We start from the raw sequence: 27,176 nt of genomic DNA on the forward strand, positions 1-27,176 counted from the left end.
CAAGACTTTTCATTACTAAAATAAGAATTAGAGTGAGTTATCGGAGTATTGACCATCTTTGCTTTTTAAAATCTTATAAAAGTTTGCAATATTTTGTATTATATTTTATTTAAAAAACGAAAATTACCTTCTAAATTAGAAGTTCATTTTTTTAATTTTTAACTCAATTCAAAACTTTTTTTTTGTTGTTGTTGTATGCAGTTTCCAGCAAACTTTAATTAATTTTTTTCTATTTGTGAAAATTTCTACGTTATTTAAAGGTAATTTTTATTATAGGCCTATAGACCTAACACAGCATTATTAATATGATTTTGGAGGTTACAGAACTTTAAAATTACTTTAAAAAATGGAAAATAATTATATCATTTGATTTCAAGATATTTTGTATACCTTAAAAATAATTAATTCTATCCCGGGATTTCCCTGGATCCCGGGAAACAGTTCACTTTTATCCCGGGATCCCGGGACAAGCAAAATACCGGGAAATGAGAACCCTAATTGGTATAGATTCAACCAATCCCGTCGTGACATGAGTTGGCGATGACGTTTTACCGAATTATACGAGTTTTTTTAGCGTGTTTATACGAATACTGTCGCAATTTTTTCGCCGTCATATAGGAATCTGAACTATATAAACCCGTTTTATAGAGGTGTCTACTGTAATTTCATTTCATATTCATGAATGTAATTTGGGTTTGCCCCATAGGGCGTATTCAAATTCTCAGCGAGTAGCCAGCAACTCAGCACTTCTGTTCAAAATCTCAGAAAATCGTCGGGTTGCTGCCAACGTGCTTCCAGCAAACTACAAGCATTTTTTTCGATTCTCGTTACACCAGCAAACAATATGGCAGTCACCTTGAAGCTCGTAAGAGCACCATTTTGCGTCGACAATTTCGAATTTAATTTCTTTGTGGTAATTGTTTATAAGCCACCCACCAATGTTTTCTCTATTAATTATACAGTAGAGAGTCGTTTATCCGAATCAATTGGGGACTGGGGTTGTTAGGATAACCGATTATACACGAAAAAATATATTAAGCTAACCCGTGTTGAAATTTTTCTCCGTTGCGTGTCGCTTCGCGTTGAATTTTCTTCGATGTTAAGCCTAACGTATACTTTTTAAAATAACAATCGTGGCTATCGTATCGTTAAAAATTATTTTTTTATTTTGTACAAACGAAATAAATATATTGAAAAATATAAAAACCAAAAAATATATACTTTAGAAGATGATCTAGTATCAAAAACGTTCGATTCAGCACGACACACAGTCCTCAGAAACTTCGCGTTTCTTTATGCAGAGCTCGAGAAGCGCTTTACAGCGAACACACTGAGACTGGATTCTAATTGGCCAACACTGCTCGTGACGTCATTTCGCTACACTCTCGCTGCATAAAGAAACGCGGTCAAAACACCACACAAATGTGCCAGTGCTGCCAACTAAAAAACACACACCAACGAAAAAAATATTGGGGTAGCCCAAGATATAGCCAAAGATTGCAGCGCCACAGCACTAGCGAAAATTTAAATTTGCTGACTGGAATGCTTTCGGATAACAGACTTTCGGATAAACGACGCTCTACTGTATTTACAATAGAGACATATATAGTAGACATGTCCAAAACACATAGAATATTTGGTGTATGACTTAAACGTTTGCCGATTTAATTATTTAAAACTCCTGCGGAAATTTCAAAAATCTTCATTCCCATTTTTCTTTTCGAAATATTTATTTTTTATTAAGCTGTTCTCATTAAGTAAGTTCAAAAATAAGTTTAACGCAGCGTTGAAGTCCACATCGTTCGCCATTTTTCTAGTTTTTCTCTTCCAGAATTCCCAGCAGTCAGTGTTTGTGTTCTCTAGAAAACGCCAGCAGTTGCGTCACTTCCGGCAACATCTCACTGATTGATGTTGAGATTTTGAATACGCCCTACGTAAATTCTCCAATCCTTTCGTCTTTTGCTTTCCAGTTGACTGTCCGTTTACCTCGGTTCCTTCGGAATTGCAGCCGAATACATCATAAAACAATTTTAATAGTAAAGTAAATATCAAGTAAATAAATCACAAAACAATTATTTGATACACATATTATTTTACCATTTATTAGCATTTATTAAAGATAAAATTATATTGGAGATGGGCATGCTCGTTTATTTTTAAATAAAGAAAAATCGTTGCTAAATATTTGAGACTGCAGGACAAGGGGCATCTTTAACGTTTTTCGGAGTTGAACGCCATTTTGATTTTATAATCATTAATGCTGAAAATGCCGCTTCCCATAAATGCGTAGGTACAGTACAAAAGTTTTTACTATTGCCAAATTTTTCTCTGCCACCTTTTCACAGTTTGAGAGCCCTTCTATAGATGTATATACATATAAAATATAAATATCTGTAAAACATGAATAATTTAAAGACGTACGGGACCTGGGTTCGAATCTGGACGGGTCGATAAATCCCAGGAATTTTTCGGGGGTGGACCGTCCGAATATGTCGGGCCCCGTCCCTCTCCACTCGGCAGCCCCATTGTGGGCCTGGCCGAACTTATAATGGGCTTGCAAAAACAGGCCCTCTTAGTGCCCACAGGGCGAAAAGAGTTTAAAAAGAAAAATTTAATGACGTCCCCGTTACCGAAAACACTAAGAAAAAAGTCAGTACACGATACCGTTCATTAAATTCTTAATTTCGAATTAATTTGTAAAAAGTATAAAACATCCCTGAAAGATTTCAATTGAAAATTATTGTGAATTCATTAATCTAGATTTAAAACGATACTGATAAAGAATATTCATTTAAAATCGAAGGAAGTGTGTTTTTAGTAATAATGAGAGGATAATAAATAAATTAAAAGAGTTTTATTCATGAAAAAAAATTTCCATTTTTGATTTACTTATCAGCTGTTTGACGTATATAATGACGTCATTGATGTCACAGTTTCTGATTAAGTAATAACATTCAAAGGTTTAAAAAAATCCCTACAAAATTAATTTGATATTTTTATACGAATTTAAAATTAAATTCATTATATAATAAATATTAAAATTTATCATATTTATTATAATTACGTATTTTTGTAACGAATAAATATTTAATTTTTATATTTCGGAAAGCATTTCTGTAAAAATTTCCCCATCGAAAGGGAAAATTCCTCACTTTCATGAATATTACACTGAAATGTTGATGCAATTTCCTTCTTTACAGATTCTGATTCAGAATCGAATGGTTGGCCTCATTTTGTCTTGAAACGGAGTTTATTATTGAAAATATATATTTATATAGAGTTTCATATAAGTTTTAGGATTGTATAGATATTTAAATACTGTTAAGAATATTTGTAAATTAATTAGAAATAAAATATTATGAAGATTTGGACTTCAGAACATACTTTCAAGTAAGTTAAGTGTGGGGAAATTCCGTATTGAAATGTTATTGCTTTATATATATAATTATTATGAATATTTTATTATATTATAGACCATAGTAAAGAGACTTTTACCAAAATCTCTTCTAATGTTTCATGAATTATCAGTAAGGTTGAACACACATTTACAATGAATTTGTGGATAAAGGAGTATTACAATTCTTTCAAAATATTCCAAATAAAATGAATAATCAATAATGTTTGATAATAATAATAATTATGTTGAAAGGTTTAAACTGTGTTTATATTGTAAATGCATCAGTTGACATTATGCCAAATTTACAGTTGAATTAGAAGTTGTTTTATACTTTTTTTTTTCTGGCTGTTTTCTTATATAATTCTGTGTAAATGGTGGTGTGTATTCAATTATTTCCATTTTATTAAAACTGAACTAGACTTTCCTAATTTGAAATATTTATTTCTTGAATCTTAACATTTTAATCTATATTATTATACAAATCTAAGTAGAAGTACTCTTGGGTAATCTATATATACATGTATACGGTACGTGTGCAAATTACCTAAAGTGACTTCTACCTAATCTATAATATGTTATTGCGATTGATTATCTGTAGTGACAATTCTAAGAATAAAGGTTGAATTAAACTGGAGATTCAACTTTTTAAAAATCCAATTGAAATGCTAATAATTGGTTTTGAATTATATTCATAAAATGAGATGAGTCTTCTTTTGTCCTTTTACCTCCTTTTCTCATGCTGAAGGAAATAATAATATTCTTATGGTAAAGTCTATCTTGTCTGACCCAAAATATACAATCTTCCCTCTGGTGATGGTACAAGTAAAAAAAACAAAAAATAACATTTTGTGTATTGAGATGGATGAGATGCCTGTAAATAAACATCAACTCTGCCAAAACACTGTTATATCCTGAGGTGTAAGAAAAGTACAAAAGAAAACTTGACTCTTTCATTGTATAGTCTTTTATTTTGTAAATTTACATTTACTGTCCTAGACATTTTATCAGATATAGTGTTATATTGTTTAGTTTATTAACAACCAAAAAACTTTTTTAAAAGAGAAAGACATCATTGTATGGTTAAAGTCCAGATATGTAGACTGTCATGGCGGCTCATTTCTGATTCCAGCAAACAAAAGAAAGGAAACAGTGGGGACGCACGTTCTAACCTAACCTAACCTATTCTAATAAATTACCATAATTATTACCAATCAAATTATTAGAATAGGTTACGTTAGGTTAGAACGTGCATTCCCACTGTTTGCTGGAATCAGACATGAGCCACCATGACAGTCTACGTATCTGGACTTTAACACATTGTATTTGTAGGCATATGAAATATATTTTTATTAAAAATATGGCTAATGAAATCATTTTACATCTCTCTAAAAGCTATTGCAGTGGTTCTCAAACTTTTTTGATTCTCGGTGCCCTTGCTAAATCCAGATTTTCCAAAGGCACCCTATGTCAAATTCTAATAAGTACAATTTGCGAAATAACCAATATTTTTTAAATTAAGAAGATTATAAAAATTTTAATACATTTTGTGATGCCCCTTAAGAAAGCCACAGCACACACTGTGGGAACTGCTGAGCTATTGAATTTTCTAAGTAATGCTTACAATTGCCATTCATTTATAGATTTGCTTGTATATATTGTCATTTTTATTAACTGAATTATCTTATTTTGCTTTAATGATAAAGAAAAAGAATTCTTTTATTATGCTTAACTGATAATGGAGCAATGAGTGAATGGTGCCAATAATCCAGACTTGATACCATTAATATGAATAAATATCAAAATTTTAATTGAGTTAGAAACTTTCCTTTTGTCATCGGCATGGAAATCCTTCTACGATGAGTTGATGTAGTTTATGTAAGCGGGAAGGTTAATTAAGATAATTTTTACTGGATGTATATATTTTATTTTATTTCTTTATTTCGTTTTAATTATCTTGTATAATTTTTGCAATTATTTAAACTTGGTAAATGGTAATGTATATTTATTTATGTAACCGCTTTTTGAATTTTGTTTTATGTAATTTTGAATTCTTCATTCGATTCAGAATGATAATTGAGGATGAATGCTTAAAGCGTTTGAAAGTGTTTTTAAGATATTAAAAAATGATTTGCTGAATTGTTTAAAGATTTTGATTTTTATTTATAGTGTAGTTCCAGTAAGAAAGTATTTTATTTATTTTTTGTTTCTTACTATTATGAGCAGAACAGGTTTCTGTTTTCTCTCCCTCTTTCTGAATAAAAATGAAATTTTTCTTAAATTATTACCTGTTAGAATGTGGATAACCTTAATGGATAATTTTATAAAATCTAAGAAAAAACTGTAAAATTCAGAGTAGCTATTTATTTTTAATTCATATATGTATTGACATTAAAAAATGAAGGAAATAGTATAAAAACAGTTTTCTTAATGAAAATCATTGTCATTTAAGTACAGTACATTTGTGATGATTAACTATGAAATGCATTCAAGAATTATAATTTTTTTTTTTTTTCAGTTCTTTAGTTTTATTATTAAATTATAGAAAAATAAATTGTCCCTGTTGATAGAATTAACAGTTGTTTATTTAGTATAGTTAATGGAATACTTTTTTATTCAAATCATACTTTTAGTAGGATAAATCTGCATTTATATTTTTCAGTATTTTGTTGCTATTAACAACTAAACAAATTCTCTGAATTTTAAAAACTAAGCTTCATCATGAGTAAACTCATACTAAAGCTTAATTTTTAAATTCAGAGAATTTGTTTAGATGCTTGCCATTTAAAGTATTATATTTGCTTAATAGAGAGAAAATATAGAAAAGTCATGTTGATAATGAATTGGTAGAAAAACAAAGGATTGGTTTAAAATAGTTAATACAATTGTTTTCAGCTAAAGATTTTTAGACAAAATTTCTAAAGTTGATAAATAATTTCATAACAAAATTATAATAAATGTCTTATCTTTAAAAAGTTATCACCAGTAATTAAATACTAATAAGTAAATATATACACAAACAATTTTTTTTTTGTAAATTTTAAAAATATACACATTTTAAATTCCACATTTAAATTTTAGAATAATGTTAATAAATTATTATTACAGTCGACCCCCCTATAACACTGTTGATTATTCCATTTTATATGAATTCCATGTTGTACGAGTCACTTAGATTTTACAAATAAGTGTGCCGGGCTGTGAACGGCTCATGTATTTGTAAAATCTAAGTGACTCGTACAACATGGAATTCATATAAAACGGAATAATCAACAGTGTTGTAGGGTGGTCGACTGTAATTTTTCATATGTTTAAAAAAAATGCATTTAATGGTTTAAAAGAGAATAATTCAGCTTTATTTGGAATCATCTTAGTGTAAATTAATTCTTTTACATTTTGCAAAGCAATTCATAATAAGATTTTAAAAACTACCTGCAAAAAATATTTTTGTTCTTTTTTGGCAATTAGCCAATAATTGATGTATATGTTTTACTCTATTTTTAAATCTTGAAATTTTAATCAACTAGTCATTAGATTAAACTATGAATTTTATTTGCTCAGAACTGAAAGATAATATTTGTTCTATTTTGAGCAAATAAAATTCAAATTAAAAAAATTCTGTTTATTTTAAAATAGATTTTTAATTCTTTTTAAAGTTAAATTGCATTCTAAAAATGATAATAAATTATATAGCTTATTAATGAATTGAAAATAGAATTTAAATTAAAACAATTACATAAAGACATATATGAAAAATATCAGTTTGGAAAATGATGATAAATAATTTTTTTGAAAGTTTGTTTGCATATTTCAGTATAAAGTTTGTTTGCTTGCTTAAATTTCAAAAATATTTCTTAGAAAAGTTATAATATTTGTAATCTAATGTTAGCAATTTTCTGTTCAGAGATTTTTTTTATCACCGATGATTTGTTCTTCGTACTTTCATAATGTTGAATATAAAAAAAAAAATTCATATTTAATCACCACTTACCTATTTTATCATTTAGTTATTTTAATTTCTAATTATAAAGATTTGTATGATATAATGCTGTTACATTTGAAGCATGCAATGCCATAATGTAAATGCCTTTTTTCTCTAAATATGTTTTATTGAAGAACTGAATTCTAAACTCAATGCTTTGTGCTGCAAAAAATATTGGGACAATAGTGAGGTTGTAAGTGGCTGTATTTTTAAGTTGAATTTATGTGCAAGCCATAAGACATTGCATGCTTCATTTTTTATATGTTTCAATTTCTATTTGACATATTGGGTTGGGGAAAAAGAAATCTATTATTTTTACATTTATTTCAAGACTTTATTTAACATGGTTTGGATTGTCCAACTTGGGTCAAATATGCACCGTTTTGTTTTATAATTTGTTGCCATTTTAAAGGTAATTTCATAATGCTTCTCTCATAGAAGCCCTGGTGCCTATTGGTGAAAAACTCGACTAAGCGATTTTCACAATCTTCTCTTGATGCCAATTTCTTATCACGAAGGAAGCTTTGCAATGATAAAAAAAGATGGTAATTGCTTGGTGCCAGGTCTGGACTATAATTAAGGCTGTTATACATGGTAAGGAAATCCTTTTGAGGATTAACCGTGATTTTTTTTTCTATCTATCCATTTTTAAATAAAAATAATTCTTTATATGTTGGGAGATATTTTAATAAGTTTTGTAAATTACTATGTTCGATCCAGCCAGTTATATCCGAGTTTTTTTCGTCTGTTAAGCACATCCTTTGAGAATTTCCTTACAGTGTATACCAGCCTTAAGGTGGATGCATCAAAACTTTTCATCCAAGCTCCCTGAGTTTCTGGTGAGTCACTATAGATGTGTTTGGCCTTGCGTTTCCTGATGAAACACAACACCTCTCCTGTTGAGCAATTCTGGCTGCTTCTGATCAATCACTAGCTTCAAACGGTCCAATAGTTGACAGTAGAGGTACAAATTTAGTGTTTGGCCATATGGAAGCAGCTCATAGTAGATGATTCCTTTCCATTCCCATCAAATGCACAGCAAAACTTTCCTGGCTGTTGGTCTTGGTTTGGCCAGTTTGAGCCGCTTCACCGCACTTTGACCACAATTGTTTTTGCACAAGATTGTTGTATGTAACCTATTTTTCATCCCCAGTCACCATCTGTTGACTGGGGATGAGAAATTGGCCAAGACTTCGCAGATGGAAATTTGATCCATCATGTTTTTTTGCGTCAATTCATGTGGCATGCAAACATGAGCTTCTTTTTGAATTCAGCTTTATGCAGATGGTTTAAAACAGTTTTGTGGTCAATCTTTAGCTCCTGGGCGATGCTATGACTGCTAACATGCCTGTCTACTTCAATCATTTCCGTAATTTTATCAACATGTTCGACAATGGGCCTATCTGTGTGAGGCGCATCTTTAACATCAAAATTACCAGAATTTCCATTCTGGTAATTTTGATGAAAACCAAAATTGTGCATAATTGGCTGTGACAGTATTGAGACCATAAACACCATTCACAATTTCAGCCACTTGGCTTGCAATTTTGCCTTTATCAAAGCAAAATTGTAAAATCTACTGAATTTTCTCTTTGTTAACTTCCATCTTTTACACCCTATAACTCACAACTGAATCGATTAATCAAAAAACTGTAAAAGAATTTTTTTAGTACAGAATGTGACTTTTCCAACGAGCACAAGTCTGAACTTGTTTCATCAATACTTTACGAGATATATATCACTACAGCCATATAGGCCTAGCAACAAAATGATGGATTTTTTTTTCCCCCAACCTAATATTTATCTTGGTTCAGAATTTAAGTTCGATAAGTCTTGTTATTTTCTAAAGAGCTAAAATTTACTTCTAAAATATGAAAGAGTTTATCATATTATAAATATTTTCAGTAGTGTAGGTAAATAAAGTGTTATAATTTATGACTTGAAAAATTAATTAATTTTATTTACAATCAGTTTAGTGAAATTTTGTAATTTAGATCAGATGGAAATTATGATTTACAAATTTAATTTATCTTATCACTAAGAATAGTTAGAATAATGAGAATTTGAAATGAGATCATTTTTTAAATTTATAAGAATTGCTCAGTTTTATTGCCTTTTGTATATTTACAATATAAATTTTTATTGTAGAAATAAGTAAAATTTTTGAAAATTTTGATATTTAGTATTGAATTCTTTCAATTCTACATTGAAAAAACTTTTTGAAAAAATTTTTCAATCAGATTTTCAAACAATTAAATTATATTTTACAAAGAACATTTGACAGCAACTCAATAATTTATTATATCAGAAACACTTGTGTTAATACAATTAAAGTAAATTAAAATAAATTTTGCCCGTATTCCTATATTTAATTGTCACATAAGATATGTTGACATTAGCACAAGTTATAGGCTAATTCAAAATTGAGATTGTATCAGTATAAATGGAATGTCTACTGAATTCATATAAGATACCAAAAAATCCCAAATATCCTGTTTATATTGTGAATTTTATGTTTACATGCCATAATTATGTATAAAAATCTATTATAATTACTAATTACATTTTGAATCATCTAACATGATAATCTGCTAGCTGTTGTTTATTTGTTATTTTATTAATGAAATTTTTCAAAGAAAAAAATAAACATCAGTTTTTAGATGTATATTTAAAAACTTACAGTAAAAAAGCTTCATAATATACCTTTCCATCAGGATAAAAAGATGCATTATCAAGAAGTAGAATAACTTTGTGGTAAATTATTTGTCTGGAGAAACTTTTCTGCTTCAAGAATAAATGTTCAAAAAACTAACTTTTGGAAAATTTCCTGTCCAATAATTTTTTTTGATTTTTATAAACTGAAGGCAACTCAGATATACAAACATTATTAAATGCTCTAGTCTTAGAATTCTGTATGATTGAGTTTTAATTTGTCTTCCTGATACATTAGCACAAGCCAAAATGGTTAACCTTTCTTTACTTCTTTTGTAACTGGAAGCTGTCTTTTCTTCTTTATGAGCAAGCAATTTAGATGGCAATATTTTATAATTTAGTACTGTTTCATCACACATGTATAACTGATCAAAAGAAAGCTGTTCATTTTTCCATGAGTTCTTAAATTTACATTTTTAATAACAGTATATCTTTGGTGTCTGTTGATAATTTTTTACTGCAGATCATTAGCTGCCAGGAAGTGTATCTTTCTTCGGTCTATCTAACCATTCCACACTAGTTGTAAAATTATTTAATAACAATTCCTGGCTTTAATAATTATTAAAGCCAAGAATTGTTCACCTTCTTTGAATTCCTTTCTAAAGAAAAGTGCTTATGAGATTTATTTTTGATAAGACTGTCTTGTTTATAAAATCATACTGCCCAATGTTCTTACCAGCATAGAGGTATGAAGGAGTACATGTCGAGAGTTGATATTTGGCACAGAGTATTAGGTGCCCAAATCATTTGCGCATAAAAAAATCTAGACTCATAGGTAGTTAGGGGACCGAGAATTGAGTCAAAATAAAATACAAAGTGGCTACCCTCTTCTACAAGCAGGCAAAACAGCCACCTCACCCCACCTAAGTCAGGTAGGGGAAAGTACCACCCACAGCCATTCTAAGAAGTGAACGCTGACCTTAGAACTGAACACACAGTTTCTTCTATGTTAAATAAAATTTGTAATCTAATTTTGTAAATTTGGGAGTGCTTCAAATATGATGATAAAACAGTTGTATGTCATTACAAGTGGATTTTTTTAACATTATCTAGTATAGTAAAATCGTAGGACTGATAAAAATTTGACGTTATATTAGGATTGTCATTACATTCGATGACATTATAATCGGGTTAAACTGTATACTGTTTGTGCAAAATAAAAAAATAATTTCGGACGATACAATTATTTTTCGATCGCACGATTATTTTTTTCAAAGACGGGAACTTTTCATTACGCATCGACAAAAATTCAACCCGGGCCAACACGCAACGGAGAGAAATTTTGAAATTAGATACGTTACCAAAAGCAGCAATATCAAAGAAGATAGGAGAATGAGAACGAGACCTGCCTTGAGCATCAAAGTGATTCCGTCTCCAAGACATAGTCTTGTCCCAAATATGGTTTTGCCATTTTACTTGTTTCTTTTTGCTTTTTACAGCAAAAAGAAAAAATAAATTCCATAAGCACTTAACCAAACTAAACCCAAAGAACAAAGCTTTGCTTGGTTTTTTTATACTTCGTTCCATAATGACTATAAATTACACTTCATGCCAACTTTCAAATATTAAATACTTGACACTTAAGTCTGTTATAAAGTTGATAATTCGAAAATAATTTGTATTCAGTTTTACACCTGAGGATGATAGCTATAAGCTATTGAAAGTACTTGCGAGTACTTGTGAATTTTAACAAGTTACTATTTGTAATGCTGCAACACAGAAGTGTCAAGTATTTAATATACAGTAGAGTCCCGAAAACTCAGTACTCGATAACCCAGCAGTCTGGATAACTCGGCCACACCCTGGCAGGGCGAAAAAACCTCTAGTTAATTTTCATTATAGACAGGTTTATGCCTCATAAAGTATTTTTCTGAGGTCTGTCTTATCGGGTAAATTACTGTACACTGTGTATTCATTAATTTTCATTTTCATGTAGTAAAGGCCTTCATAAAGTACATACTTTTCCTTTGTTTAAGGGTATTTGGGCAGTTTATTCTCTGTTGTATTCTCAAGCAAACAATACATACAAGTACAATACAGTACAGTATTTTCTGAGGAAACACTAGTACTTACTCTTTTTTACCCCATTCCCGATAACTGGGCATTTTCACAAACTCGGCCACCCTTCGGTCCACATTAGGCCGAGTTTTCGGGACTCTACTGTACTCTGTTCTTTTCATCAATTTATGTGGCTGTTTATTAAGAGTTGTGATGAAAATGAAACTGTTCAGTTTTTTTCTCTATTTTGTTTTCAATCCCTAACTGTTATTTCACTTACTTATTACTCAAAGAGGTGATAACAATACATCCATTATATTATATTAAAATATTACTTTAGTATCAACAATGATGATAATATATTGTACTTAAAATACATGATGTTCTGTACAGTATAGGACAAGTAACAACTGTCTCTGGGAGTATCTAGCTGCCATATCATTTCACAATGCAATAAGTTGAATGCCACTATTAGTTAGACCTGTCAGTTTGCTTACAATTTCAATGTGTAGTGTCTCATCACACACTTAATTTGAATTACCCAAATATGCAATTTTTACATGTTCCATGAACTGTACAGTACTTTGGTTTAAGGGTGATAGTGCCTCAAACTATATGGAACCTTGGAACTATCAGGATTCTACTGTATATTATCCTTGAGAAGACATTTTTGAAATTTAAAGAAATTCAATTTTTTCCATTACTTTTTTGTTTAGCTTTTTAAGTAAATTCATGAAGTCAACACATTTTGATATCTAGTATTTCTAAATATTGAACAAACTATTTATACCAAAAATAAATTGATTAGTAACAAAAATTTAAGAATCTTTGCATATTTACAGAAAAATGAAACTAAAAGTAATCTTGTTGCTAATGAATGCTCATCTGATTTGTATGTATAAATTAGCATGTTTTGATTGAAAATATTGAATTGAAATTTTCTGATCAAATAATGTCTTCTGCAACAGCTCCAACAATTTAAATAATATGAAAAAGGTCATGATTTTTTTCATGTTCAGATTGTTATACTGTACAATAGTTACTGAAGAAGCTATCTCTACCATAGAATAGATAATTTGGCTTTGTGCTTTCCATATACAGTAGAGCATCAATTATCCAAATCAATTGGGGACTGGGAGGTTGTTCGGAAAATCAATTTTTTGGATAACTGATTATGTACAAAAAAATATATTAACCTATTTCATGTTGAAAGCCATTCAAATCCTGGCACATCCTTAATACCTTCTCATGGTCACACCAATGCTGCCAGCTAAAACACACACACCAACAAAAATAATATTGGAGTAGTCCAAGACAGTCAAAGATTGCAGCGCCACAGCACTAGCAGAAATTTAAATTTGCAGACTGGGAAGCTTTCGGTTAATTGACATTTCGGTTAATCAATGCTCTACTATAGTAATATTACCTAGGTAATGCTGCTATATTGGCTCAATGTGACAAAACCTTTAACTATATTATATATAATAGTGGAAATAACAGAATGTTTTCATATTGCCTAAGATCATCCAGAAATATTTTAAAAATTAACTTCAAAGCATTGACATTTTAAAGTTGAATAATAACATATTGTTGAATATTTATTTTTTGAATAAATATTTTACTGATTACTCAAAGGTTTATTTTGAATAATAACAATAATGTCATTATGTAACTAAAGGATTTCTAAATTTGTAGTTTTAATTAATTCATAGTTTTTAGATATTATTATTTATATTAGAAATTTGTAAAATATATAAAACTAAATATTCTTAGTTTTCAAAATTGAATTTATTGTATTTTTTCATAAAAACTGAAATATTAATGGTTATATGCTAAATGTAATGAATAATTTTAATATGTTTATTTCATTAAATATTTATTCTAGTAATTGATAAAATGATTTAATATTTTAGTCACCCTTGGGAAACAGTTGCACAAGCTGCTTGGAGAAAATATCCTAATCCTATGAACCCCGCTGTTGTTGGAATCGATGTTGTAGATAGGAAGATAGCAAATGGTGTTTTAAAAACACACCGTTTGATTAGCACAAAGTGGGGCCTGCCATCATGGGCAGTCAGGGTAAAAATGTTTACAAAATTTATTATTATACAATGACAAATTATTATTGAAATTTATTTCTTTGTAAATTTACAGATTCTTGGTACAGATAAAACATGTTATGCCAGTGAACATTCAGAAGTTGATCCTAGGCATAGAACCATGACACTTCGCTCTAGAAATGTAAGTTTATGAATAAAAGATTTTTTAAAGCAAATAGAAAATGTTTTATTTAAAATTTATAAAATACATTATATAATTAAAAACATTAAAGAAAAGCTAGAAACAATGCATATTCTGTTAATCATATGATTAAGCCATATACAATTGTTCACTGAGTTCACTATTGTGTGAAAGATGGAATAGTTAGTGAAATGCAATCATACTTGAATACTAAAAATTTTAGAGGCACTATTCAAAAAAATTATTAATTTTTATCATCAGTGTGTAATGATAATTAATCTTATCCTAACTCAGGTATCATATTGCTTAATTATATCTTTTTGTTATTAATCAATGTAAATATTGTATTTAATTAATTAATTGTTGTTTGTAGCACTGTAATTAAAACAACTTTTTATCGTTTCTTGTAAAGACAATCACAAAAATAACCCTTATTTTAATTAAATATTAACACACAATATTTGTTACGTGTATGTAACATTCTGTAGAAATTTGATGATTGTATTAATTTGAAACAGATAAAAAAAATTAGCAGTTTTTAGTATAATTGAATTTGTTGCCATGCTTATCCTGAATTATTGTTATTAATAAAGCTATTGTTTCTTTAAACATCATTCAGTTTTAAATGTTAACTTAATTTCAGTAATAATGCTTTTCCAGTGGAATGATTATTTATTGATTTCGCAGATATTTGGAGAATTAATTAAGATACAATTAATTGCTGGAGAAATTTATTAATACAATTAATGGTTACCAAATGATTAATCAGTACATCTCTACTTATGATAGAACTTAAAATACTGTTTTTTAATTTTTTTATTATTGTGATAAAAAAAGCAATTTGCAATAAGAATTTTTCAATTAAAAGACAAATTACATATCTATTTTTTATAATAATGGCTAAATGTTTTATATTTGTCTTTTATTTGACTATACAGTAAACATCTGCTAACCCAGACTCTGTAAACTTGAACAAATTTTTTGAAAAATTGTACAGTTAATTAAAATTTCTCAGCAATAGAAAAATTATACTTATAATGAAATTTATTGCTAATTATTAAATTTAACAGATGATGAAAGCTAAACTCTCTACATCAAGCCAACTTACTTAATTATTTAATAATTAATTAGCCTTAAAGAATACAGCTTTTCATTTGAATACTTACTGTATTTACTTGCATATAAGACAAGGTTTTTATTCATTTTTCACTGCTGCATAAACCTAGGTCGTCCTATGTGTGCGAGCAAAGATTCTTTGCATTTTGCAATAATTTTTGTGAATCATGTATTTGCATTTTTTACTGGATGTTCACCCTCTGTTGTTCAAAAACAAAAGTATTTTATCTGGGTTGTTTGAATCATTCTTGTATATTGTCAGGAGTAAAGATGAATAGCAATAGGAAAAGCAAAGCTTTTGAATTTAATTCCAGATCAGATTGAAATTCCAAAATCACATGGAAGCCCAATATAAGTTTTAATCCATTCCCACATGAAAACATATGATTATTTGGAAATCAGAATTTGGAGAAACTCATAAGTGTAATTGACAGAGAGTGGATTAGACTGTTAAGAATCGGAAAAAGGTTTCTTATTGTCCAGCTTTACATTAACAAATTGTGTTGTCAATTTTACAAGATTTTTCTTTGAAGTTTAAAATGCCAGTAATTTTTGTGGGACATTTTGTGCATTTATGTGCATTTGGTATTTTATTTATAANTCTGTTCACAATCAACAGTGACAGTCCAATTAATTTTAATCAAATTTTAAACCTCTTGTCAAAAGGATACCACTCGTTTTCCACTTCTGTGTTGCTGACACATACCAACTAAAACTTTTTTATTTTAATGTTGAAAATAGAAGTTCCTATTTCTGTATGTAATAAATTTATTGAGTATGAAATAAATATAATTTTATTTACATTAAAATTATTTGTAAGATTTATTTTGAAAACTGTTTTAAAGGTATATTTTGTTATTTTTAATTAGTTAACGTTTTGTAATGAAATTTCCATAGAAGAAATGTTGACTTACAGTCCACATCCCACAAAATCTGAATGGTAAGCTAAAATTCATTTAATAGTGTTGAGAATAATAATTATTAATTTTATCTTAATCATAATTTGCCCCATTAATTCTTTAGATAAGTTAGTGAAATTTTGGAAGCATAATTCAGGGTAGAATTTTTCCTTGGTAAAACAAAGAATTAGCTTTCAAAATTCCTGATGCTCAATTCAGACACTCAAAATGACAGGCTGATCATGACCATCCTGTCATCTTTCAGAAATGTCAAATTATTTTAAATGTAATGAATTTTGATTAGTAGTTTTTTTTTTTTACAATCTTGATTGTGTTTTTACTTTTTTGGGAGAAAGAAGATTTTGCTGCATTTTTAAAATGTCTCCTTTTCTTTAATGGGTTTTATGGTTGATTCATTTACAATGAAAAATGAAAGTGCAACCAACCATAACTATCAGGGGAACAATCTAGCACTTTAATTTTCTTTGGACTTTTTGAAATTTTACTGCTGGAATTTCTTTAGATATTGATGTGAAGTAAAATCTAGGTATAACCTGATAGTAAAACACAATAATATCATTCACAGTGCATACTAATATAAAATACAGCATTTACTGTTTGTGTACTTACAAAAATACAGGTATTCCTTGTACAACATTGCATTTCTACAACATGGTTCGAACATTGAGGATATCCTCAGTACAACATTGTTTCCAGTTTCTCTCTAACATGATTCAAGAATTGGAAAATCCTCAATACAAAATTTCACAATTTTTAAGTACAAACTCTATTATTTTATAGTTTTTCTTCAAGTTAGCATGCATGTTGTTTCAAATTTGCTTACAGATTTTAAAATATTGAAATTTTCAATTTATTTTGTGCCCTTCATCAGGCTTATTTTAATGAAAACTGATAGTGTAATTTTTTCTACCTTGTTCTAGCTTTCTTATCATCCAAGTGTCATTGTCATTGCTTTCGACTTTAGCACTTAAGGATGTCATTGTGTTGTGTTTTTATAGTTAATATTTGTATTTAGTAAAGTTTATTTAAACCTGTTTAGGTAAGTGTTGCTAATTTTTTTTTTAACCATAGGTAAGTAATCACTTGTAAAAATGATAAATGAAATATAGCAGTAGCAGCTCAGTACTCAAACTGGTCTTAACTCAAACAATTTAGTATTTGAATACAAATTTTGGGTAAAAATCACTCTGTACTTGAATGAACAAATGTGACTCACTAGAACAAATTTTTTATTAATAACATATTTTTATTTTGTCATACATAAAAATTTTTATGATAAAAATAGAAAAATGAAGACCCCTCTGATATTTCTGATCAAGATCAACAAAAACACTCAGATGATGATGATACTTTGTAAAAAAAAAAGGTCCTCATTTAACGAAAATGAATATTAATGAGTAATATAGTACTTTTAATTGTGATTGTTAGTTAATTATTGATTGTCTTAATAAACATACAGTGATACCTCAGTTTTCATCAATAATCTGTCCAAAAACAATCGGCGAAATCCAAAACCGAGGCAGTTATTTCTATAAGAATCAATATAAATCCAATTAATTTGTTCTAGACACTTCAAAATACATACCAAAACTACATTTTATAGAGATCAAGTATAGTATTTAATACTGAAAACAACAAGAAATGAGTATGAAAGACTAATATGATGGTCTCTGAAACAGAATTGCCATCTGTTTTTTATTTATCCAAATTAATAATGACTGTTCGACATCTTCAATTGTTTGCAATCCTTGTTTTGTTGGCACATTCATGCCTTTTGCTGCATTAGCCTCCTTTATTGCTTTCTTTTTTGCCACAATGGAACTTCAACTTCCTGATTTCAGCAATCTTAATGCTACTGTAGTATTTTTCAATGATTTTCTTCAAGTTGATCATGTTCCTGGCCTTCTTCTTTGAAGGGCTGCTGGCTCTGGAAATTTTCTTTGGCTCCATGATGGAGCTAAAAGGAAAGGAAAGCAATGGAATTGTTTGGTTAGACACACAGGGTAATGCTCACACAATAAGAAACAACACCATGCTGAGCAACAGAATGGATAGGTCGCTCTTTGCTTTTGCAAAATTAGCAGTGAAGTCATATGAGCACGCCAACAAAAACTGAGACAAATTTTTTGTAGAAAATATCAACGTAAACTGAAACCGATGAAAACCAAGGTATTACTGTACTTCTTTTAATATGAAAAGGAATAATATACTTTTATTAACTTTTGGAACCTAACTCCATGTTTTGTATTAGTCCTTTGTTTTGTATAGAATGGATTTGTACATGACACTTTTTCAGAATATAGCTATTGTGTTATATGAGGTTGTTCAATAATTTCAGAAACTATGAGGTAGTATTCACTAAAGCAGTCTAATGGTTGAGAACATGAACTTCAGTAAAACATTTACAATAAAAACATTAAAACTAATTTTTCTTCATCTATTGTTCATCATTTTTGTTAATTTTTCTGTGAATAAGCAAATTTTAGCTTTTTAGATATGGAAAATAGTTTCAATTATCAATTACCAAATTGTACTCTGAACAGAGTACTCTGTGACCTGTAAGACCCACTAGTAGCTGAGTGGATAAAACCATTAAATACTGGTACAGCAAGCCCCCATTTAACATGTCAGTAAGTTCTCAGAAATCAATGTTAAGTGAAAACAACATATAAGAAAACATATTGTACTATAGATAAGTGACATAAGCAAGATGTAATTTGGTTGATGTTTTCATTCTCCAATATTCCCATCTTGAATCAGTTTTACTGTTCATAAAGAAAATTCATGATTTGGCCTAACAGGAAAAAAACAGATGGGAGATCTAAGAGAGAATTTATAGATCACATTAAAAAATCTCAATGGTTAGCCTATTCTCTAAACAACAGTACAAATGGTCCAGCATAAAGAGCAATTTTGAATGCATTCATCTTAAATGACTATTATTTGGATACATATTTTTTCATCTCTAGGAGAGTTCTATTATTCTCTATTTGCATTATATTGGTGCAAATAAGTTAATAAATAAATAAGATAAATGCATATAATGCAGCATTGCTATTAAAATATTGCATATTTTTCATTTTTATGAACTAATTTTGTTTTGAATTACATAATAAATTTATATTTTGCTATTTGAGCAATGTTAGAAAAATATAATAAAATATTTGTGGAGCTGAGTGACCTTTCCTAATAAGCATTGCATTTGCTAGCATAACAGCTTTGTATTGCAGTGTCAAAGGGTACAGTAATACTATGTCAGTTTTGTAAAAGCAGTATCCTTGTGTGGGGAGTGGTGCAAGAGTGGTAGAAAGAACTGATCTTGCTTCAAATGCAAAGATAATCACAAAGTGTGACGTAGGAAGAGGGAGCTAAGTTTTTTAACAAGTGCACTCTCCAAATAATACATTGAATGTGAGCATTTGTTGACCAGAGATCGTAGAGGTCATGTGGACTTGTGTGTTGTGACTTCAAAGAATAGCTTGGGATGGACACCATGTTTTTGAGAGGCAAAAACAGTTCCATTAAGGAAGATAGCATTGTAAAACTATGGATTATTATAAAAGAGCATTTTATTTTTTTTATTTTGTGTTTTTAATAATAAAATATAATTTATATTGCTATATATTTTAGTGAAAATAATGTATTTAATAAATAAATAAGTTCTAGATTCAATTTTTTTTTTGTTCTAGAGTAGGATTTAATTATAACTAGTATGTGAAGATTGTTTTTTTCTAGCGATGATATATCAGTACTCATCAAAAGGATTGGTTTGTTTTAGAAACTTGCTCTGCTTGCTCTCTTTTTCTGATACTAACCAAAAATCAAAACATTGGTTTGTAAATGAACTGATGCCAATAAATGTAACATTCTGATGCAGCAATGTATCAGTTTGGTATCATTACATCTCTATCTTTTTCAAAGATTTATTTCTGTATTGCAGTATTTTTGTTTAATAGTTAAAGAAATTAAGTGATTGCTTATTTACTTATAAGTATAATAATAATGTTTAAAAAATTTTATATATAATTTTAATATTTTTACATAACTTTTTCAAAGTTTTATAGAATCAGGCTGCTATTTCATACATACATAATTTTACAACTGAATTATTAAATATTGTTGCAAATATGTAATTTATGGTATATTATTTCCTTTCAGTACTTTATTAAAACAAGAAGCCATAGTTACTATTAAAGGAGTTCCATTAAGTAGCTATTTGGAAGATTTCGTTGCGGGAACAATATCTTCAAATGCAGGAAAAGTGAGTTCTGATCTGTTATATGAAATTTTTATTTTTATTTAAAATACTAAACAGGCAGTCTGATTTGATATACATAAGATTTTAATTCCTGGGGAATTTACATAATTTAGAATTTACAGCCTGCTTTCATACAAATTTGACTGTGTTCAAGAAGCTCTTATTTAACTTGTAAACATGGTATTCAATAGAATGTTTTATTTACAGATAGATAATACATATTATTAAAACACAAGGTTGTTTTTATTATAACATGGTAATAGAAAAATGTCTACATGTTATTTGAACTGCAAAATAAAATACTGTAATAATAAACAAACACTTGTTTCAAAATACTTTGATCAAACAGCAGTTAATGTTTAAAAATTATCATGTATATTTAAAAATAAAATTGTGCAATGTTTCATTGAAAGAAAATTTTTTAGTTTTATATATAAACTAGCAGATAAGCTCGGCATTGCTTGGGCAAAAAGTAACGATAGCGAAGATTAAGATAATTACATTATAGCCAATTTTACCTGTTTTCACAGAATGCAAGAATTAGATCCCCCGTTTCCAGACTAATTAGAGAATTTTTACATGGGTCTAAAAATGTGTTTGATTTCCCACAAACCACAAAAAACCACATCTGTGCCTGTACATCTTGAACGCCGCTTTCTCTTAACACTTCCATTGTTAAGAATACACTTCTTTCATCCTCCGTAGTACCCTACTAAATGTGGTAGCCTACTAAAATGCAGTCAAAAATGCAAAAAACTGCATCTAAAATAGTACAATAGAAGCTGAGTTCTTCAGGGTAAGCCTTAATCCTCTCCCTAATCTTAATTTCAAATCTTAATTCCTAATCTTTCATATTGGGGGGTATTCAATAGAATGTTTATTCGGAAAATCCCTTCTTAGTGTGTGTTCTCGTGATGTACCCTAACTGTGTACCAAATTTCAACTTTCAACTCCTAACCATTTGGACTCTGCACTTATTATTATTATCAACCCATCTCGATTATATATATTAACTTGGAAGTCATAACTTCAATATGCCATCATGATATGTTCTAAAAATGGTATGTGAAAAAGCTTTTTAAAAAAGATAGGTGTGAAATAAATTATTAAATTACATAAAGAAGGCAGATCTGCTTGGGAGATTTGGATCTGCCACCTTCAATTGGAAAATTTTCAGGATGACCTCAAACAGCAGGTACGAAAATGGGACACTAATCCACATTGTAAAGGCTAATCGACATACAATGTTGCCAAAAATAACATCAGACTGGACTAGCATTATTAAGAAAGATGTATCAAGTATAACATACAGGTGTCAACTCAAGCATAGATTATTCATCTTATAAGATAAAAGAAAATCCCTTCTTACTGTTAAACAGCATAAAGCAAGATTTGTCTGGGCTAAAGAACATGAGAACAGGATACAACAATGGCAAAGTATTATGACAAAAACATGAAATCTTTTAGTCCAGTTGCCTTTGCTGCACTTAAATTTTTGTTGAGTGTTATGGTATGAGGGTATATAAATGCCAAAGATATTGGTGCTCTGCACATTGTTGATAGAACTCCACAGAATATTCAAGATTCTGGAAGAAAATCTTTTGTTAACAATTTCTTGTTTCTATCCTGATAATGGTATTATCTTTCAATTGGATAATATCTGTTGTCATATGGCAGAAATTATCAAGTCCTGGTTTGAGCATCATGGAAGTGAACTTCCATGGCCAGTAAACAGCCTAACATGTCACTCATCAAAAATCTTAGAAAATATTGAAGAAAGCAGTTTGAAAATGCATACAGTATTAAAACAAGAATGGAAAAAACCTGTTGATTCTTGTTTACAACTTGTAAATAAAATGTTAGATTTGGTTGCATCAGCTTTCCTATGCAAAACACAACTTCACCAAATACTAATCCCCACAGGCTGAAGTATTTAGCAACACAACTGACATGGCCAGAGATTTTTGAAATGTAATGATTTTTATTTACTTTTTTTGTGCTAAAAAATAGCATACAGAATATTTGTAGTAAAACACATTGTCATTTTCGAATAATGGCAATAGCTTTACTGTAAATAAAATCAATTTATTATAAACTAGATTACCAAAGTTAAACAATAACTTTTGTTATGTGGCTGAACTTTTATGAAAGCAGGTTGTGTAATAGAAGAAAATACACACATTTCTGTACAATTTTTTGAAAGTATACTTTCAAATTTTGAAATTTAATATTTTATAATTCTTTCCAGTAAAAAGTTAATATTTTTTCAAATTATTTTATATCTGTTAAGTAAATATTCTTAGCTGGATAAAATGATTTTGTGCAAGGCATTTATGACAATAAATGATTTAAGAATGATTGATTATTTCTCTCTCAAATTTTATATAAAATGAAATTTGTTGAATGATTATACTTGGAAATCAGAATAATTAAATTTTTTCTCTTAATGTAATTTTCAATTATTACCAGTCATTTTATTTGAAAAATACACATTTTTTTTATTCTTTTTTAATGAGAAATTGCAACAGTCTTCTATATTTTAGCTTGCAGATAATAAAATAAAATAATAATAATTGTTATAACAAAAAATAATACTTTAGATCAGAAAGTAAAAAATCATTAGAAAATGTGTCAGTATTGTAAAGAATGTGCTAATTTTTTTCATTGTATATTATTATTTTTATTATTAAAGTGCTTCTACATCTTGTCACAAGAAATAAAGACTTTAGTTTCTTCAAACAAAAGCTAAAATTATAAATAACTATTAAATATTGCATTAAATAATGAATAAAAGTTATTTATTAACTTTATTTAAAATTATTTTTAAAAAATTGAACATAAGGAAAATATATTATGATACTGTTTTATCACCAGAATCTTGAGTTTCAAATAACATTGACACACACACCTTATATTGCTGAGAACCAACATTTATTGCTTTAACAAACGTTTTAGAATGATTCTATATTCAAACAATTTTTCAAATAACGTGTTAGAAAAAATTTAATTACAGTATAAATGCAGAATTTTCAAAAAATTTCAAATTTTAGTATGATGCCATGTGTAAATGTACTTATTATTTCTTATAATTTAGAATTTAAAATAGATTATGTTACTTATGAAAAAGATCATCAATTTTAAAAATTGAACAGTAAATTCCAAAATATAATTACAGATAAAATGGTATCCACTTTTTCCTTATTATAAAAGGAGTAAAATCAAGATGAATTTCAGGAATATATATAATTAGTTGTTATGCATTATATTCATTGAGGCCAACTAAAATAATTTAGTGTTATATGAATTCACTGTTTAAGGAAGTTGGTGATTATTGTATACATGTATTTGGTCACTTGATTTTTCATTAACTCCAACAACATATGGTCTTTGTTGTTTTCTGAGAAATCTTTATTCTCATTTTTTTTTTTATACATGCATTTCAGATGTAGGCTTTTTTTTTATTTCCTTTCAGATAATAGATTTTCAATTATTTGTTTAAAATTTCTGATGATGTTTATTGTACTAAACAGGCTAAAATGTAACTAAAAACACTTATGTTGGGTGATGGAATGATTATTATGATTACTTTTAAAAAATGTTTTGTGAAAATCAACTGTAAAAAAACAGTAAGTTGACATGAAATTTAGATGTCCTGTTGACAATATTATTATTAATACACTAAGACTTCTCTAACTCTAAGCTCCAGGGAGGCAGGAAAAAACTTCCAAGTTACTGATGATTCAAGTTAGAGAACAATAGAGTAAAAAATGCAGATTCTGAATAGATTAGTATTTTTATCTCTCTTGCATTATATAAAGATTCTTTGATATTTTTAATTTTTTTTAACAACATGTGTAATGCCTTTCAGCAAAGTGTCCAATGTAACTAATGGAAGTGAACAGTTTTGTAAGTACAGTACATCTTGTTGTGATAAAGTCTCACTTTATCACAACAAGATGTACTGAGTGAGATTCACTTTGGACAATGTTCCAGTCCAAAGTGAGAGGACCTCTCACTTTGGACTGGAACATTGTCTGAAAATTGGTGTTGGAGAGTATACAACTATCTATCTGAAAATTTCATGAAAATCCAATAATTAGGATCTCTTTGGAGAGAATAAATATTAAAATTTGAGTTGGGGGAAGTTGAAAATAATATAAATTAAAAACTTTTTCAGACTTTAACCTTTAAAACTGTCACTGTGTTTTGTTTTTATAAATTAACCTTTGTATTTAGTAGTTTATATAAATTAGTTGGAGGAAATTTGAGTTAAGAAATTCAAGTTGGAGACGAATCTCTATTCTATTCCACTGAAACCTATCAAGAGTTTTGCTTTCTTTGAGTTAAATAAATATCTGAGTTAGAGAAGTTTTACTGTATATTTAATTCTTATTGTAGCTGAAGGATGGCATAAAAATGCCTAAATCCAAAATGTGTTTGTAAGAATAATGAGAATAAAGATTCCTCAGGACTCAACAAAACCATATATTGTTGAATTAATGGAAAATTTAAATGTCCATTTATAAATGTATTAATGTGTATTAAAAGAATTTTTGTCATAGGATAAATATGCAGTTAAGAAGTATATAGTTTGCTTTTGTAAAATGAACAAAATTTAAAAAAGAAAAAATTTAATCAGTAAGAAATTTAATTGAGGACTCTTTTTCAAAAATTGTATAATTTATGAAAATATTAGATCTCAAGTATATTCAATATCATAAATATAATATATTAGTTCTGTGGATAGTAATAGTATCTTTTAATAATAACTCTGTCTTAATTGGTATAAATAATTACAGAATGAAGCATAAAATTTTATCTGCTGCTACAATATACAATCAAACACGTTGCAATAGTGATGTCATTTCTGTATTTAAGATATACAAAGTAATCATACATATATTCATGCATGCATAACAAATCAGAAATGTGTATAGAGGTTTTTTTTAATATTAAAAAAATCTGTGACAAATATTACTTCACAGGTTTTGCAAACATTTCAATCAGTAACTCTTCTTGAATTACTTTTTAATAAAAATCAATTTTCATCTCTAAGCAATTCAGATCACTATTTTCTCTCAAATTCAGTTAATGTCCTTTTAGTTTTATTAGTTTCTCTCTTCTACTATTAAGTAAAATATAAATATACAAATACTTGGCTTCATTTTCTTTCATCTTTTAATATTCCATAATATTCAAAATTACTACATTTATTAAAACTAAAAAGTTAAAAAAATTATATAATATACAAAATGTAGTATTTTTAAATATTTATGAGATATATTTAAAAAGAATAAAAATTTGATAGTTATATAATTTAAGTCTATTTTTCATTATATATAGTAGTACTGTGTAAAGTGAAAACAGAACAGGCTGCCTAAAAAAAAATTATTATAAAAATAAATTAATAATTAGATTCAACAATATTTTCTTTACTTAAATTAATAAAATGTTCTCTTCTTATATAATTAATTGGTACTATTTTTTGAGAAATATATACTTAATATAAATTTTGTTTTCTTTAAATTAGGGTAGACAAGCTATGGAATGGGTTATCTCCAAAATAAATACAGAAGTTCAAGAATTAACAAATAAAACTGTAAAAAGTATGGATGAGATTACTTCAGCAGCAAAGAAAGGAATGGGTGATTTTCATCTTGCATCTGATCCACTACCAAATCTTAATTTTAAAAAATGACTATAAATTAATAATTAGTTTCAATTTAAGTTAGATATCAAAAATACTTTTGTCATGGCAATATTATTATTGAAAATTGATTTTAGAGTTTGAAAATATTCAAATGCGACTATCAGAATTTTCGTACATTTTTGTACGACTTATTTAAGAAGATACTATTATATATTGCAGTTATTGCAATGCTCCATAAAATAACATTATTTTATAGACTATCTTTATTTATGAACACATATACAATATTTGCCTTGTTCTAATGTGAACAATAAAATATTTCTAGAACATTTATACACTTTTACAGATAGAAATAACTTTCTTTTTAAAACTAGATACATAAAAAATTCTTTAACAGAGAAGAAATACATTTAAAATTTGATTGTCTATAATTTGAATATCAACGAGTGAAAAGAAGATATAATTTATCCCGTTGTCCAAACTCTATGTTTTGTTTTTTAAAAGAAAAAGTATATTGTAATGTATTTTTAAAATTGCTCAAAACTGTCTACATACTTTATTTGGATAACATTTTCTAATAATTCTTAAGCTTGTTTAAAGACTTTTTAATATGAAATTCTGTATTAAGAAAAACAACTGGTCATCTTTTATGTTGAATAAAGCATTCTTTAGAAATGAAACATTTGATATTTACTATTTTATTAAAATAATTGTATCATTTAATCATATATTTTGGTTCAGAATAACAATAAATTTTTCAGAATGAACAATTTTTAAAGTTTAGAGATTTATAATACTTAAAACTTATTTAGATTACCTCTAATTCTTTTAATATTGTGTATAATGAATAATTAGTATAAAGATAGTTTTATTTCATCACTGTATCATTTAATACCAATTTCTCG

General features: G+C 28.1%; 1 protein-coding gene across 1 annotated transcript; it reads left to right on the plus strand.

Annotated features, from left to right (window-relative positions):
• Window positions 1–3,180: 3,180 nt before the first annotated feature.
• LOC111615997 (protein slowmo-like) lies at window positions 3,181–26,951 on the plus strand. Its single transcript, XM_023357441.1, has 6 exons — window positions 3,181–3,390; window positions 14,000–14,165; window positions 14,241–14,327; window positions 16,313–16,383; window positions 20,522–20,624; window positions 26,152–26,951. The coding sequence occupies exons 1-6, from the start codon at window positions 3,359–3,361 to the stop codon at window positions 26,317–26,319; spliced, it is 627 nt and encodes a 208-aa protein (XP_023213209.1). The 5' UTR covers window positions 3,181–3,358; the 3' UTR covers window positions 26,320–26,951.
• The last annotated feature ends 225 nt before the right edge of the window (window positions 26,952–27,176 follow it).

Source organism: Centruroides sculpturatus, unplaced genomic scaffold (assembly GCF_000671375.1).
Source record: "Centruroides sculpturatus isolate CEXI.00-Female unplaced genomic scaffold, Cexi_2.0 scaffold530, whole genome shotgun sequence".
In the NCBI taxonomy this organism is placed as follows: Eukaryota; Metazoa; Arthropoda; class Arachnida; order Scorpiones; family Buthidae; genus Centruroides; species Centruroides sculpturatus.

Bases quoted from the DNA above. Each gene is read 5' to 3' on its own strand.
- LOC111615997 (XM_023357441.1), top strand. From the start codon at position 3,359: ATGAAGATTTGGACTTCAGAACATACTTTCAA. The intron at 3,391-13,999 runs GTAAGTTAAGTG...TTAATATTTTAG, and splicing joins ACTTCAGAACATACTTTCAA to TCACCCTTGGGAAACAGTTG. The intron at 14,166-14,240 runs GTAAAAATGTTT...GTAAATTTACAG, and splicing joins TGCCATCATGGGCAGTCAGG to ATTCTTGGTACAGATAAAAC.